Genomic DNA, 12,809 nt, shown 5'->3' on the forward strand with positions numbered 1-12,809 from the left:
CCCCTAAATATTTCTAGCTCACTTTCCTGCTGTTTTAGGTTTTTAAAGCTTGTCTGATGAATACTTCCTAGAGGGTACAATGAGGATATTGTGCACAAATGATAATTAAGACTGTTAATGAAGACAGGAATGTCTTTTATGCTTTTAAAAACGAAGAAGCTTCAGAAATGAAATGGGTTTCCAGACCGGAGAGTGCAAGGAGCCGTGCATTTATCAGAGCCAGAGAAGGGAATGTTTTAAAGGAGACTGTAATACTGGCAAATAAAGTTAGACTCTGGAGTGTCTCCTTAGGAAGAGAAAATACCTTCTTCATCTTGTGCCTCTGGAGGAGCTGCAAGAAGGAAAAGCACCTCCTTTTAGGAAGGAGAAGTGGGGCTGTCCTGGGGCTGCACTTGAGAACCCTCTTGCACGTCACAGTCACAATAAAAGGCACAGCTGTGGCGTTGGAAACCCAAGCATTTCCCTGGGAGCAGCTCCCAAGGCCTGTGTGTGTTGGGACGCGCCTGGGCCCCGATCCACTGGTGCATCCCTGGGCCGTGGGATGGGCTGGGAGGCAGCTGTGCTGGGAGATGGAATCACCACGGCATCCTGACCTGCTCCCTTGCCATTTCTTCCCCTGACAGCCACACGATGCCGAGGGACCGGGGCATGCCAGGCATGTATCCCAACGCCGTGCCGCTCGGAGCTTACGGCAGCCCCTACGCCAGGCCCCTCATGGGCGGGCAGCAGCAGATCCCCAAACTGCTCTCAAGTAAGTGGGCTCTGCTTCCTGCTTCTCACAGCTGGGTTGGTCTAAACGTGATCTATATGTATTTCACTTATTTATCTGTGGTTCAATACGCCGTGGAGAGGAGGACATGGGGAATGGGAAGGCAGAACCGCCAGTCAGGCATTGCAGTTTCAAATTCATCTCCAAAAAGAGAGTATTTATGTGGGTTTGGGGAGGTTTTGAGGAGCTCAGCAGTCCCCGTGCTGCTGTTCCTGCCGAGTCCTGGTGTGCTGTGGGAAACGCTCCAAACTGCTCTGTCTGTCCCACATCCCTGGAGCCGATCCTGCCCGCGAGGCGCTTCCCGAGCTCTCGTCCCCGTGGCTCCTGAGCCCCTTGTGCTGAACAGGCAGCACTCTGCAGGCAAATGCCCCCCAGTGCCATTGTCTGGCTCAAACTGAGGAGGTTCGGAGCCGCTGGTGGATGAGAAACCCCAGTCCATCTGGTGGCCTCGGAAGACTGTCAGGTGGCTTTCCTTGGCGCACGCCTCCTTCCCCTTCAGAGCGCTGCAGCCGTGTTCTGCAGGTGTGCCTGGCAAACCTCAGAGCAATTGGTTGGGCTCTTCTTCCCTCCTCGTTGTGCTGCTTTTTCCACGGGGCAGAGGTTGCTGTCCTGCTGTTGTCTGGAGCAGCAGGGAGAGGAGCCAGGTGGAGCCGCCTCACGGAGGCTCCTTCACCGCACAGGGCCGCGCTCCCCGGAGCCGCTTCCCGGCGCGCTGCTTGCAGGGACACCGCAGCGCTGCACGCTGCAGACGTGCTCTCTGCCACTTCACTGGGTTGTGTTCCTCCTCCTCTTCTGCTGAGACGCCGAGCTGTCCCAGGAGACTGGACTTACACTCTAATTAACTTCTCATTTGCGTGGACTGCCGTGTGAAATCTTTGCAACTGATTACGGCAGAGCTTGACACAGAATTTGGAGATTCTTTCAGTGCCTCATTACTTGAGGCTGAGAACAGCTCATGTTCATCAGGAGGATGGATCCAACTGCCTGAGGGCTGCGTAGCTCCCTAGAGCCATTCCCCAAACCCATCCTGCTGCCTGGCGGGAGGGTCAGGCCCCAGCCCGGCCCAACTGGGACTGTCAGTGCCGAGTGAACCACATGTGCCTCAGCTCCTCTTTTACCAGGCAGAGTCAGACCTGCTTAAACCCATGTTAGGAGAACACCTCCAGGTGGCACGGCCCCAGATTTCTGCTGGGATCAGCCTTTTGGATGTTCACCTGCCTCAAGACTGTAACACATCCTGGGTTACGGTTTGCATGGGTCTGGTGCCCAGCAGGCCTGTGAAGGTGAGGAGTGTCAGCAACTCCCCAAACCTGGCTGCAGGGAGGCTCTTGCTGAGTGGGAGCGGTCTGCCTGCGCAGGTGTGTTTGGGAATTCACAAGCACTTGGGCCGGTTTCCCCCTGACAGCATTCTGCCTGGACCCCAAAGGTGTTCCTAGGTCTGGCAGGACAGCCTGTTGCCTTTTGCAGTCCCCCCCGTTCAGCCTCCAAGTGTCTCCATCAAAGCACAGGCACCTTCAGCTAGAAAATCGAGTTAGAAGAAACGGGAAGGCCTCTTGGATAGCACAGTCTCCTGTGTCCGAGTTGTGTTCATCAGCTGTACCGTTGCCAGAGAGCCGCTGTTGTGGCGTGGCTGGACTGGGAAGCATCCGGAGCCCACACATCCCCGAAAAACCACAGCTGATGTGGTCAAAATCCCCCACGTTCAGTGGCACTGACGCAGAGCAACTTTCCCCGGGGCGTGTGGTATTTTTCTACGCACGCTGCGGTGAAATCAGCCTCCGGAAGGGCGACGCGGTCAGGCCAGGAGCCACCTCCTCCTCGGGAGCCGGCTGGGGGTGTTCCTCGCCGGTGCTCCCTGATTTGCCTTGGACGTGCCAATTTTCAGCTGATGAATAATTGTCTGCGCTGATAACTTGGGGAGTCAAGTGCGGGGTGGCAGCGCTCTGGGAATGGCGGGTTTGGCTCCTGCAGCACAGGACATCTGATTTATGACTCGCGTGGCAGGCAGTAAACTTGTCAATTAGCTGCGTTGGAAAAGTGGTTTTGATTAGTGCAATCAGTAAACACGAAATCTCCTCTTTGATTGCCACCCTGATTAGATAAATTGTTGCTTGAGGAGCTGCTGGAGGAGGCAGTTTCTTTGGCCTTATAGCTCTAGGAAATGCCTATGTTTTGCAGCCTAAAGAAAATGTTAATTGTCATTCCTTCTCCCACTTTGTACCTTTCTGAAGTGCAATTCACCGCTCCAGACTCTCTCCCTCCAAGGTTGTTCTGTCAGCCGCACAAATGAATAGTAATAAGGGGGCTTTAAATGTTTTGATGATGTTTCCACGAAGCCTCGCTTAAACTGAGCTGCAGAAAGGTGTGGTTACAGCAGGAGAGCTGGGCCCTTGCTCGCATGGAGAGGGAGGGTCTGGAAGCAGGATGCTGCCTGTGTTTCCGTGCTGCTGCTGCCTGTGAAACTTGGAAATTATCAGAAACAGAGTGTGTCCGTGTGCCGGCCATTATCCAGCTGCTGGAACCAGCTGTTGGAATTAGGTCACACTTGAAGGCCATTGAAAGGCATCAAAGGTGTCAGTGAAACTGGAGCTTTTGATTGACGCTGGCCCCGAGTGCTGGGGGCTGCCTGGGTGCTATTGAGGAGCTGCTGCTTTTATCCTGTTTGCTGACCAGGTTATTTAGAAGGACAACAAGCGTTTAATTGCGGGCCCTGTTAAAGCAATGTTGGTCCTGCCTCGCCTTTGTGCAGGGCTGGTTTGGGTGGCACAAACAATGGACGAGTGGGTGGTCTCCCGCACGCCAGCGCTGGGGCTCTGGCCAAGGTTTTACCCAGAAAGGCTTAATTCAGTCTGATTCCATTATCTGAGACATCATTAATAGGTTTTTATTAGGGTATTATCACTGGCCACGTTAACTTTTAAATGCACCTTTACTATCTCTGGTGATAATGTATTTATATTTCATTTTAATGAATTCTTTGTCTTTTGCATCCTAAGTAGAACTGTACTTACTTAAACTGTGAGTAAGGCAGAACCGCCGACGTTATTCCATGCTCTGGCCATTGTTTTACTTGCCTTTATGGAATAATTCAGCCCAGTCAGAGGGAAACCGGCCCGCCTGTGTTTTGGCTTTGACATCGTTGTTGGTCACAAACACTTGTCCAGGGGCGACACAGTGCTGGGTGCGTATTTTTAATGTACCGATGAACGCACTGCTGAGAGATACAGATATTAAATGGAGTTGTTAGGGTGACAGACAAGGTTTTGCATCTTCAAAAACTCAAGAGGAGGCACCTGGGCAGCATCTAAGCTCTAACCAACGCTAGCTCTGGCAATTAAAATTTGTAATTCTCTATTATGAAGCTTATTGGACGTGCTAAAGCTGAAAAAGTTGCCTTTTCTCGGTGGGCAGCAGGACTCTGTCCAAGGCAGCAGCAGGAAGCCGTGACTTGGGGCGTGTTTGCGCTTGCACGTCCAGTCTGAGCTCTCCTGTTCTGGCTTCCCAACAGCAGCTCTGGGGCACGCAGAGGAGCGGGGCACGGCTCTTGAGCTGTTCTTGCTCTCTCTTATTTGGCCGTCTCGTTTCGCCCTCCAGATCTTCGACCCCAGGAGTCCTGGCGAGGTCCCACGCCCTTGTTCCAGCAGACGCCGCAAAGGTAAGGCAGGAGGGATGGGAAACGTGCCCGGGAGGGTGGATTGGGCTCTGCCAGCCTTGCCAGTGTTTGGTTTTCCCTCCTTTGTTTGGAATATTGTGGTTTAAAATTGTGGAAATGATGCTGCGCGGCAGGTTTTTTGAGTTAATTAATGTCCGTGATTTATTGATGTTTTGAGAGCCCACTCCGTGGTGTTCACCCTTTAAAAGGCTCGAGTACTTCGTATTAAAAAAGACGAGGGAAAAACACTTTCCATTAAAACTCGGGCTTCAAAATTAACTTTACTGTTGGTGCTTTGGTACCGTTCTTGGTTCTTTGGCCTTTATCTTATTGAAGCTTTTGAGGTACTATGAAATTGAACACAGAGAGCTTAAAACTGCATTAGATTTTGGACAGGCTAAACAAATTTCTTTTTAGGAGGGCTGTGGAGCTTAATGAGGCATAACTAATGGTGTTCCACTTTTATCATTCCTGTGCCGCAGCCGCAGCATTAGCACAGACCAGCCATTGATTCTTGCTACAAACCTCTTGAAGTCCTAATCAGCTTCTTTGGTACAAGTTTTTCAGGCCTGACAAGCCCATTGTAGGGCAGTGTCACTGTAGGTCAGTAGTTATTAGTTGCCACTGAAAACAGTTTCTTTAACTACTTAAGGCTGAACTGAATTAAATGCAGAAGGGACTCGGGGAAGGATTATGGAATCTGCAGCCCAATAAGTGCCATCGAATAGAAGGAATGTGACATGGTTTGATAATCAGGGATGTTTTACATGTGTCCCCTCATTGATGGCTTGTGTGTGTCCTTCGGTGGGGTGGGCTCAATAAACCCGGGCTACCTGTGGCAGCCATGAATAATGACATTTATTTTTATGGTTATGGAGGAGGGAGGGAGGGAGGCAGGGAGAGAAGTTTCTGCTCTGAGGCGCAGCCTTTCTCCCTTGGGTTTATTTGCAAATGTTTCGCCATTGAAAATACGGGCTTTGGGGGAATTTAGCGAGCTCTCCACAGTCACTTTCCATGGCAACCATCTTGATCCCCACTGAAGTAAGCCTGGCTCCCTTGTCCTGTGCCTCATCCGTGTGGAAGATTGTAAGGCAAGATGCATTCATAATGCAAACTTTAATATTGCTTGGACCATGGGAGTTGCCACTCCCACCCCTTAATTAAAGCCAATTTATATACTTTTATTTGTGAAGGACTGCTGCAGGTCTGTCACTTGTCACCGCCTTCTCTTTGTTACACCGTGGAGGGTTTATGAAAAGCTCTGCCAGCACTGGGGATAAATAGTTTTGCCGTGTTCTTGGAAGGTTTTGGATTTGGGGAGCAGATCAAACGTGCTTAGAGCTGATGCTGAGCCTCTGTACAGAGGCAAGCGCAGAGACTTAAGCAGAAGGTTAAACACAGAGACACTTGGTGCAGGAAAAAACGTCTGAACCTGTTGAAGGCATTTTGAGCTTCCCGTTCGTTCCCTGGGAGCTGCTGGTTCCCCAAACTGCTGCTCCCCCTCTTGCTGCTGCAGCTCCAGGAGCAGTAGGTACCACGGGGGCAGAGCAGCCAGGGATTTCTGCTCAGGGAAGGGACTGACTGAGGGAGAGGCCAGCCCTGCTCCAGCCCCGGCAGACGGAGGGGCTTGGCAGGGCGCTGGGATATCCCAGATTCACCACATCAGCGAGGGATAAGCAAGGAGCCCTGTCCCCCTGCCAGGAAGGCTCGGAGCCTTTGTGCTGCTTCAGGGATGGAGTGGTGCAGCAGGGGCTAAACCAGCTCTTCCTTCCCAGGCCTGGGGGGGAACAGCCGGGAGTGTAAAGCTGCTTCTCCGTAATCCAGCCAATCCTGTCTCCTGTGGAGGGTTTCTTGCTTTTAAATCTAGTGGTGCACCTTGATGTGCAGCAGGGAAAGTGAATTTTGAGGTCCCTCCCCGCTGTCCTGACGTTCCTGGGCACTGCAGAGATCCTTTCCTGCTCTCGAGCCAGTCCAGAGTTTACAGAGACAGATTTGCCAGTGGAAACGTGTCATCTGGTAAAGCAAACCAGATTTTTTTGCTTAACCTGTTCATAGAGGAGACGTCCAAAGTGGCTGAGGCACGAAGACGGGAATGTTCTTCTGTGTAAATTCTCCTGAATTTAGCTGACCTGGCTAATGTGTGTGAGTTACCTGACTCTGTGGGTAACTGTGCCAGTGTGAGCTCCTGGGGTGTTCCAAGTGGCACAGTTCCTTTTTTTGTACAGATCTCCACCTGAGGGTGGTTTAAATCGCCAATCAGTGGTGATTCAAATCACCTGAGGGTGATTCACAGCAAATGATGTTAGTGATATTAGTGGTGGTGTGTTCGATTTGTTAAATGTCTCAAATTTTCACTAAGCAGCACTTTAAAAGTTGAAAACTCCGTGCCAAATAAATATCAATGTCAAATGAAATTTGTGCCAAGCTTCCCCATTCCAGGCGTGGAGGAAGTGCTGACCTGTGACCCTCAGTCATATTTATCACCAGCACTTGTTGTAGAGGCAGAATGATTGTTAGTGAAAGCCCCAGAGCTGGGGCTATATAGGTAATTCCCAGTAGTTTTCCTTATGGCTGAGCAGTGTGTTTTTCCTGGAGACTCTGCTGTTTTCTAGGAATCATGTGGGGAAAAAAGTTAGTACTCAAAACACTTAATGAAAAGGAGCAAGTATGAACAAAGTGTGAGCTTAGTTCATTCCACGTATGGACTTGGGAGATCGATTTTGAGTGTTCAGCGTGAAGTGCTCTTAGCTGTAACTACAGCATTGCCCCTTCTGGGGAGGGTCTGGGGAACGTCGTGCACTTCTGGAGTGGAGAGCAGAGCACAGAGCCCGCTGTCACCGCTTAGCCTTTGTGCACGTCCATTTTGATCAGGTGGGAAAGTGCTTTTCCAAACAGGAAAGGAGTTACTTGTTTCCAGAGTTCGGCAGGGGTTCCTTCTGCAGGTCCTGCCGTGCCCAGGTGGAGCAGCTGTCTTTGCAGGCTGTGCTGTGGCACCACAATGCCTTCGCATCCAAAATGCCCGTTTTCGTCCATTTCATCGTCCGCCCGCCCGTCTTGATTCCAGCTCAGCCTCTGCTCCAGCTGCTGGGACGTGTGTTTAAAGGCCTTCCCCTCCCAGCACCTCTCCCTCGGCTCTCACAGCTCCGCTTGCCCCGCTGTAGTGCCGCTGGCTGGGAATCCTGGCCAGGAGAGCCGGGACACCTCCTCGCGCTGATGGGGTGTTTGGTGGGAGTCTGGCTGCCTCGGTAGAGAGTCTCCAGGGCTGAAACCCAGCACAGCTGGCCAGAGGCTCTCTGGAGAGGCACAGAGTGATGTGCAGTGCAGCAGGTAAACCTGGAATGCAGGGCTCGCCATCCCAAATCTGGGATGCAGAGCCTCTGCTCTCTGCTGTCCCCATATCCCTCCAGGCTGGCCCTGCTCTGCTCATCAGAGTCCCTCTTCAGCAGGGCTCAGGAAAGATTAACTGTCTCCACTCTCTGTGTTTTTTTCCCTCACAACATCATATTGTCCTGCAGGACCCACCTGCTCCGGATCCTTTAAGGAATTGTCCCTCCCCCGTGCTCAGCTGTAACAACCAGGTCACGGCCGCAGCATTTCCCTAAATATTTTGAATCAAACAGCATTGGACGTGTTCTACCTGTTGCTTTCTAATTGTCATGTTGGAAGGGGCACTCGAAGGAAATGAAAGCATTTCTTGCTGTGGGTGATCCAGGATGGCAAACTGGGCCATAATGGATGTCGGATCCGCGTTCCCATATAAACTGTACACCAAATGTCAGTCAGCCCGTGCCAATTAGTGCTTATGTTGCTAGGTCACCGTGGTCAATTGAAAACGGCATCAATAGAACTTGAAAAGGTTTCTTCCCGATCAGACCTCCTGACATATTGAGCAGAATAATGGATGGGAAAAAGCAGCCAAGGCCCCTACCCTAGATTCCGAACGCTCGCCGTAAGAATTCATTTGCAACCTGCAATTAACTGGGAAGAATGGACTCCCAGAAAGAGTCTGGGCGTTCAGAGAAGAAAGCCCCCGGCTCCCGTGTGTGGCACATGTTTACTCCTGGGGTGCTGGGGAGCCTTTGGGATCGGCAAATCCGCCCCTGGGATGAAAGGTGCACGGAAGCCTTCCAGGGAACTGGAAAATTCTGCTGCGTGCGGTGCAGCGGCAGTGCAGCTTTCAAGCTGTGACGAAGGCGAAGCGGTCGGCAAAGCGGCCTTTAGGGGGATGTGGGAAGATACTCCCTGCTCCCGGTTTCCCTCTGGCCCGTGGCCGTCCGTGCTCGGCTCTGAGACAGATCCCGGCCTGGGTCTGTGCTGTGGGACTCTCTCCAGGAGCCACGTTCACACTGTGGTGTTTCTTTCCTTGCACAGGGCTGCTGGAGCCGCTCCTCTCCTTGCCTGGAACCGCATGCTGCAATCCCCAAACCAGTTCCAGCCGGCCCAGTACCAGGGGCTGGGACCCATGGGATACCCACAGCGACCCGAGGATCGCATGGACAGGGGCAGACAGGTAGGAAAACAGGGCCCCACTGGGTGCACTGCATTCTCCTTCCAGGAAGGGCTTCCTTCTCCTGTGGCTGTGGAGAAGGGAGCGTGGCATGGCAAGGCGCTCCTGGGCTGGTTTTAGTGTCACTGTGTCACCACACACACGGATGGGGGACTTCCCAGCCTTGTCCAGCCCCTCTGGATGTACCCCTGGCGCAAGGCCCGTGCCGAGACTGCACCACCAGTGTTCATTAGCACCCATCAAACGTGGTCCCAGGTCACACACTTCCTGCAGCCTGAGGCAAGTATTCCCACCGGCCTTCCTTTCCCATAAGGAAGTCTGCCCACTGTACCTCTGGGGTTCTCCCTGGTGTGTTCAAAATGTACATCCTTACAGCTTCCCAAATTTCTCCCCTCAAGTGCTTACTGGCTTTCTCTGAGCCGAAAAAAGTACTTAATGCAAGTGTTGGATTTTTGTAGCCAGAGGAATAAACACGTGGAAATAGCTCTGTGTGGTTAAAAAGGAAACAAGCGAGCGTGAGGGGAGAACCTCATCCAACATTACAGGTGACTTGGTCAGCAGTTTGTGAGAATGCCACAGAGTGAAAGTGCGGCTGGAAAGCAGCAGGTGACTTTGCCTAGGGAGTTTCTGCGGGGGTGCGATGCCAGTAAAACACAAATTGTGTATCCTGTCGTACCAGACTGCCAGGTGCTCACGCTGCTAAATGCTCATTTAAAATAAATTCCGGATACCTAGGTTGAACTCCTAGTTCTGCTGCTGTTTGGGGAAGTCAGGACTGTGGGAGGGTTACCAGGGAGGAGGAGGATGGTGCCAGCCCCATTGCCCCATCCTTTGTCTGCAAAGGAAGGCACAAACCGTTGGAAATGTGCCTTCTGCTGGGGCCTGATTCAGCTCAGGACAAGGCACTTTTTAGTCACTCCTACTTGGAATTTTCTTCCTCCCAGCCTGCCCGGTACCCAGCCATGTGTTACATGACGCAGCACCAGTACAGACCCTGCCAGCGCTGGTTTTGGCTGCAGGCAGAGCTCAACAACGTGGGTTACAATCACAGGGAAATAACGGGGCCTGACCCTTGGCCCAGCCGGTGGAGCTCTAAAATACATTTTAAAGTTGGGTGAGGTGCATTGATAGGGTCAGATTTCAGAAATCTTTCATTTTGTGCTGCACACGTTCACCCAAAACCGCAGAGCCAGAGGAATAAATGCCTGATTGCACTAATCCAGGCTGCCGTGCTCCTGGGGAGAAATCGGGGGAGGATCTTTGTGCCGCTGGAGCCTGGGCAGAGTTTAATTAGTCTGGGAAATGGACACTTGATAAAGTCTGTCTGCCGGGGCACACCCTGCTCTGCCTTCATCCCAGGCAGGGTGCACTTGCTAAAGGAATCTGTGCTTAGAGCAGTTCATTGCCAGCCTTAAATCCTGGTGCCCAACAGCTGGAATTGTGAGGGGGAGCAGGAACAGTCTCCCCGCAGGGCTTGCCCTGGGGGCACAGGGAGGGTGTCCCTGTTAGTTCCCGCTTGGAAAGCTGCCCGGGAGCCTTGTGGACATCCACAGCCTGGGGCACGCTGTGGGCTTGCCCGGAACAGAATTGCCCCGGTGGTGGCCTGGACCCACCTGCGGGTGCAGGAGGCACTGAAACCCACCGGTGACAACCCTTTTATTTTTGTTCACCTGCATGAAGAGTTCACGATCAAAGACCAGTCTTTTGGCTCCAGTGACTCTGCTTCCCTAAAAAAATTCCCTTTGCAGTTGTGCTGTTTATCTCCCTGTTAATTTTAAATCTTCGTTGCCGTGCTCTGTTGTTGTTATTTTTAAATGAACTTTCAGATGTCATCATTTCCTCCAGGCTGGAGTGAAATGAGAAGGTACCTGAAAGGGTTTAGGGTGCCAACCTAATCATTGAATCCGGCCTTGCTGCCTGAAAATTTCAAAGCTTTAAAGCCTTGAAAAGGGATTCAAGTGGAAGTGGTGACACGTAGCAGCATAAATAATTATCTTTGGGCCCTTTCACCTCTGAATTCTTTTTTTACAGCATACAGAACATGGTCTGAAAGAGGTTAATAAACGTGCTGCCGCAGAGTGCTCACAAAATTAATGCAGCTGCCATGGATCTGGGGGGCTCCCCGGGAGCAGGGCTTTGCTGCCTCCCAGCTCTCCCAGAGAACCAAAGAATAAACTTGCTGGGCTGCTGCAGGTGTTGGGCAGTTGTGTCCCAGCCTGGAGCAACACACAGCGGAGCGTCCAGAGCTCGCGCAGGCCTCCGCTCTGTCCTTCCCTGCTGCTGGTGTGGAAGGGTTTTTTAAGGGATATGCAGCCAACTTGTTTCCTTTTTTAACTGGGCAACCAAACCTGGAAACAAACCTTCCCTGCATGGCCAGGCTGCAGGAGGCTCCCTGGCAGGTCAGCCGGCCGGCTCCGTGGTTTCTGTGGTTATCTCGGCTGCCGCGGGCTGGATAAAGGTGGATTTCCCTTTAAAAGAAAGGAAAGGAAGCCCCTTTTTCCCTCCACACCAAAAAAAACCCCGAGTAAAGAGCAAACCAAGCCCGTAGCTGGTGTTGGTGCACCACCTTTAATTAACTTGCTGGTCTCTGCAATGTACCAGGTTTGGAAATCATTTTATGTGCTTTGGGGGGGGGGCTCTGAAATTTTCCAATGGATTTCTTCACCGGATACTTGATGTACCAAATGGCTGGATTAAAGTGCAAATACACAGCTAACTTGGAGTCGTTTCCAAGGTGGGATTTGGGTCTCTTTGGCCTCTTATGGAAGCGAAGGAGCGCTGGAAAACGCCGCTTCTGCAACAAATGCAGCTTTGGTTTTCCCTTGGAGCACTTCTGTGTGAAAGTACTGAGCGTGAGCTGCCCCACGTAGTGCTGTCTGTCCCCGGCTCCAGCACTTGTCCCTTTGCTGCAGACAGAGCGCAGCAGAGGTGCCACAGGTGGTGGCTGGGGGTGGATTTGTTCGGGACTCCGGAGCCGCTGCTGCGCAGCTCCTCTCTGCTCCAGGGCTTCCAGCCCCAGCCCGTGTTCTCGGGAGACTCCGCGGCCGGATGAGGGATGCTCAGCGCTGCCCCTGGCACCCCTCCGTGCGGAGGATGTTTGGTCCCCGTTCCGTGTGGCGCCTCGAGCTCGCCCCACTTGTTTACTTGTGCTGCTAATCCCAAAAATAAACGCTTGCTTTTGTTTGTTTGTTTGCAGGCGTACGGCCCCGGGAGGCCCTACCCGCTCCCACCTCCCGCAGGAAGGTACAGCTGGAATTAGCTCCTGCCTCCTGGGTATTTTTTTAAAAAACATGGAAAACGTCCGAATCTTCTTGCTTTTGTTCTTTCTATTATTTGTGGGGCGAGGGGGGAAAAAAACCTAAGTCGTTGAGCGCCATCCCTGTAGTTTTTAAACCGATGCCTGTTTTAAATGTGCGCATTTCTTACGGATGATTTTTTGGGAGGGACGGGAAAGAGCGGACTGCCGTGGGGCGAGGTGGGAGCGCTGTGTTTGTCCTCCCTACCACGGACCCAAGCTGTGCCGAGCGCTGCCTGCCACTCTGAGCTCCAGACATCCTCTACTCCGCACACAAGAGCCTGAAAACAGAGCCGGAGTTGGAAAGAATGCCCAGAAATGGGATTTTATGAACTCCCGGGGCAGACCCAGCAGGCAGCCGGCGGCGCTGAAAGGCACGGCCCTCGCTGCTCCTTGTCAGACGCTTCCTTCAGTTCCCCGCAGAGAAGGGGTTTTTCGGACTCTGAAGTAAAACATTTCAACTTCTCCAGCACGTGCCTGTTCCTGGTGTGGGTTTTGTCGTGGCATAACCAGGCGGCGGCCGTGGATTTGTCTATTTGGTACCTAATTTAAAATAGCTGCGAAGGGCAGAGGTTCCAGTCGTTTT

At 52.3% G+C, this 12,809-nt stretch overlaps 1 protein-coding gene across 1 annotated transcript in view; it reads left to right on the plus strand.

Moving 5' to 3' along the window:
• Window positions 1-12,695, plus strand: part of XRN2 (5'-3' exoribonuclease 2) — a gene marked incomplete at its 5' end in the record, with an annotated part of 27,824 nt that extends 15,129 nt beyond the window's left edge. The window contains 4 exons of the mRNA XM_017730419.1: window positions 624-751; window positions 4,364-4,424; window positions 8,793-8,931; window positions 12,125-12,695. Of these exons, the coding sequence (XP_017585908.1) occupies window positions 624-751; window positions 4,364-4,424; window positions 8,793-8,931; window positions 12,125-12,187 (391 nt within the window). The remainder of the gene's footprint in view (window positions 1-623; window positions 752-4,363; window positions 4,425-8,792; window positions 8,932-12,124) is intronic.
• Between the last annotated feature and the right edge of the window lie 114 nt (window positions 12,696-12,809).

The sequence above is a fragment of the Corvus brachyrhynchos genome, unplaced genomic scaffold (genome assembly GCF_000691975.1).
Source record: "Corvus brachyrhynchos isolate BGI_N302 unplaced genomic scaffold, ASM69197v1 scaffold133, whole genome shotgun sequence".
In the NCBI taxonomy this organism is placed as follows: domain Eukaryota; kingdom Metazoa; phylum Chordata; class Aves; order Passeriformes; family Corvidae; genus Corvus; species Corvus brachyrhynchos.